The 3,829-nt window shown below is 55.7% G+C and overlaps 1 protein-coding gene across 1 annotated transcript in view; it reads right to left on the bottom strand.

The window, feature by feature from the left end:
* Positions 1-3,829, bottom strand: part of ABCC6 (ATP binding cassette subfamily C member 6) — a 49,205-nt gene that overhangs the window by 9,788 nt on the left and 35,588 nt on the right. Inside the window, exons 22-25 of the mRNA XM_011358430.1 lie at positions 3,584-3,665; positions 3,019-3,226; positions 1,282-1,592; positions 1,147-1,211 (exon numbers count right to left, since the gene is read on the bottom strand). Of these exons, the coding sequence (XP_011356732.1) occupies positions 1,147-1,211; positions 1,282-1,592; positions 3,019-3,226; positions 3,584-3,665 (666 nt within the window). The remainder of the gene's footprint in view (positions 1-1,146; positions 1,212-1,281; positions 1,593-3,018; positions 3,227-3,583; positions 3,666-3,829) is intronic.

Raw genomic sequence — 3,829 nt, forward strand, 5'->3', positions numbered from 1 at the left:
TGGGAACATTACGATGCACAGACCATATATGTTTGAGGCTGCAGCTGGCAGCCAGGGAGGAACGTGCATTTGCTGCAATACCCAGGCTGTGTGCCAGGCTCTTTACAAACAGTTTTCAGTAATTGCGAGGTGGGCATTAGTGGCGTTCAGTTTACAGGTGAGAACACCTGAGGCTCACGGGGATTAAGCAGCTGGTCCAAGCCTCTATAGCAAGTAAGAGGCCGAGCCTGGATCTGGCCCCGCCTCTGCCTGACACCCAAGCTCTCAGAGAAGGCATCCTTCCCCCAAGTCAAGAGGAGGTAGGGAACACCTGGGATAGTTGTGGAGCGCAGTGGTGGCCATAGTTTTTGTCTGACTGCCATGGTTTTTTCTACTCCCGATTTCCTAGGGGCAGCTGTCAATCAGGGGGCCTGAGTGTTGAGGTGGTCATAGGACGTAGCCTAACCAATCAGAGCAAACTTTTGCTTTGGATACAGCGATTAGCTCAGGGGAGAACCCATGCCCCCCAAAGGGCCAATCAGAATCTTCCCTGGGATTGATAGACAAATGCTAAGCTGGAGAAAAGGTTTCTTTATGTTGGGGCTGCCCAAGTGGGCGCTGTGGGTATAGGGTTGCCAGGGGCCATCAGACCTGTCCCCAGGAAAGAGCGTGTGTACAAAATTAGGCCAAGCAGAGCTCAAACATCAGCAGGCACCAGAATTACCTGGAGGGTTCGTTAAAACCCAGGTCTCTAAGGCCCACACCCACAGTGTCCAAGTCAGTAGGTCATGGGCGGGGCCCGAGAATGTGCATTTCTATCCAGCTCTCAGAGTGATCCCAATACTGCTGGCCCAGGACCACAGTTTGAGAACCACCGAGCGAAGAAACAGAGAGAGAGACTACATCCTGGTGACAGCTGGCCGCTGCACCCCAGGAGCGTAAGCCTTTAAGTTCTGTTCTCCTGTTTAAGCTAACTTAACTTGGTCTCTGGCTCTGGCGTTTGAAAGAGTTGTCTTTGAAACTTGGCAATGCCTTCTGGGTGTCTGGATGCCCGGGGAGGAGGAAGCTGATTTCAAGCAACGGGACAAAACGGTAGAAGTTCAGGACGTCAGTGTGAACATTTGGGAGACACGGGTGAGTACGGGTGTTAGACCGCGGTGTCTCCGCCTCTGGAAATTCTTCTCGGGGCGGTTCCCAGATGCCCTGCTGGGCAGAACCTCCTCCACTGACTCCTGCCCAGAGACAGGGGGCTGGCTGAGGTGACCCCGGCAGGCCCCAGGAGCCTCCACAACCTCTCCCTACCTGAAGCACAGCATAGAGGAGCAGCAGCGGCAGGACAGCCACGACAGCCAGCGGGGTGGCCACTGTCACCACCAGGCTGACCTCCAGGAGTCCGAAGGCATAAATCAGCAAGGACCGGAGTTTGTCCGGGATGTCCACATCCACTGTGTCTGTCTCCTTGGAGAAGCGGTTCAGCAGGGCCCCGATGGGCGTCTGCTCAAAGAAACCAATGGGAGATCGCACCACGTCCCACAGGAGCCTCCGGAAAAGCAGGCTGGAGGCCCGGGTCCCTCCCAGGAGCACCGTGGCCATGGCGGCCAGCAGCCCGATGGCTGGGGAGAGAAAGGGTGTCAGACAGGAGGCTGGAGCCCCACCCACCACCATCTGATAATTTGGCCACCCCGATCACCCCTTGAGAACCACTCTTGGGTGTGTGGAACAGTGGCCCCCCGACCCCAGTTCACGTCCTCCAGGAACCTCGGAATGTGATCTTATTAGGAAAGATCTTATAGGATCTTCGCAGATGTTATTGGTGAAGATCTTGAGATAAAACCCTCCTGGATTTAGGGGGAGTTCTCAATCCAATGACACGCAGAAACAGAGAGAGAGGTGACGTGAAGACGGAGGCAGAGACCAGTGACCCACTGCGAGCCAAGGGCAGCCGGCCACCGGTGGAAGCTAGGACAGGCATTGGACGGTGTCTCCTTCGGAGCCTCCGAAGGGAACTGCCTTGCTTTTGGACTTCTGGCTTCAGAACTATGAGAGGATACATCACTGCTGCTGGCAGCCTTAGGAAACTGATACCCCCACTTCCTCCCGATGCCAGTCTATGTGGTTAGCATGGGACGAACGTCGCTCCCCGTTTCTGGGGTGGGGTGAATTTCACCCCTTGGACCACTGCAAGTGGTTCCGGGATGAACATAGGACCCAAGTCAGGCCGATGAGCGTGAGACCTGGGACTTTGCTAGGACGTTTTGCTTTTTTTTTTTTTTTGAGGTGGCCGAGCTGGAGCTGTGGGATGTCACCTTACCACAAGGAGGAGATGCCAGGCCCGGACAAGAAGCTATCACAGAGGGAGATAACAAAGCCATTTCCATAGCCTCATTTGGAGCCCTGGATCCAGCCATGCCTGAAGCTAGTTATCTATAGATTCCAGTCCCATAATCCCATAAATTCTCTTGTTGCTTAAACTAGTTTGAGATACATAGTGATATGGTTAGTATATTATAGCTATGTAGTTAGTAGTTCTGTTAGTTTCAAATGGAGCCGACTTCAGAATAAGAAAAGCCATCAGGGATAAAGAGGAGCATTACATAAAATGGGTCAATTCTCCAAGAAGACATAACAATCCTAAGGGGTTTGCGTATAACAGCAGGGCATGGAAATGCATGAGGCTCATCTGGAGGTGTGGGGGAGGGCCACTGAACGTCCCCAGCAGTCAGGCCTTGGAGCTGCCCCCTGCGCTGGGGGACAGGCGGAGTCTAGCTGGACTGCCACGTCTGTGCGCTCTTAAGGGCCCAGCTGCCCCAAGGTTCGGCATTTGCCAACGAGTCTGGTGGAGACACAGAGCATCCCAGAAAAGGAGGCATGTGCCCTGTCCCCCACTCCTTCTGGCTCTGTCTTAAAGACACAGGTCCATGCTTGCACCCAGGACGTTTCAGGGAGAACAGGGTAAGCAGGGATGGGCGGGCCGGGGAGCCCCGAGCACCTGGGGTGGGGCTGAGAGGGTACAGGGGAAGAAAAGCCAGTGAGCGTTACCTTGCAGGCACCCCAGGAGCCCGAAGACCCAGCCTCGCAGGGCCGCCTGGGTCTGCCGCCCGTCCACGGTGGGGTCGTCCGCCCACAGGCTCAGCCAGTAGCCACGGCAGAAGGAGGCCACTTGCTGGCAGAAGAAGAGGAAAAGGGCGTAGAGGCAGAGCGGGGCACCCACGGCCCGGACGTAGGTCAGGTACATGGCGGCCTTGACCTGCAGCGGAGGGGAGGGAGGAGGAGAGAGAAAGGCCAGGGGAGGCTCCCGAAACATGCCAGCGGGGCAGATGGAACCACCACGCAGACCTCGCCGGTCCTCTCTCAGTGCCTCCCTCCTGGACACCCTCTCTCCACCTGGCGTCAGGACCCCCTGCCCCTCCAAGACCCCCAGAGGGCCAGTGGGAGCCTTCAAGGTGACAGGCTGTGGCACTTTCTGGCTTCGAAGTGATTTATTGAATACCTATTACGGGACAGGCATGTGTCTCTATCCTCGTCTGAGAGATAAGGAAGCTGAGGCACAGAGGCTAAGCTACCTGTTAAGGTCCACCTCCTACGAATCTAAAGTTCTCCATACAGCGGCAGCCAGAGTGAACTTCTGAAAAGATCGGCCTGACCCCATCTCGCTGTTGCTGACCTGCCCGTGGGTTTCTCTCGCTCTCGGAAGAAATTCCAAACTTCGCGTACACCTCCCTGACCTTAGCCCTACTCATCATCTGCCAGTATCATGGAATCTCTTTCTTTCCTCTGGCGCCCTAAGCTCCTTCCCGCCTCAGAGCCTTTATACCTACTGTTCCGTCTGCCCAGAATGCTCCTCCCCCAG

This window comes from Pteropus vampyrus, unplaced genomic scaffold (assembly GCF_000151845.1).
Source record: "Pteropus vampyrus isolate Shadow unplaced genomic scaffold, Pvam_2.0 Scaffold40, whole genome shotgun sequence".
Lineage (NCBI taxonomy): Eukaryota > Metazoa > Chordata > Mammalia > Chiroptera > Pteropodidae > Pteropus > Pteropus vampyrus.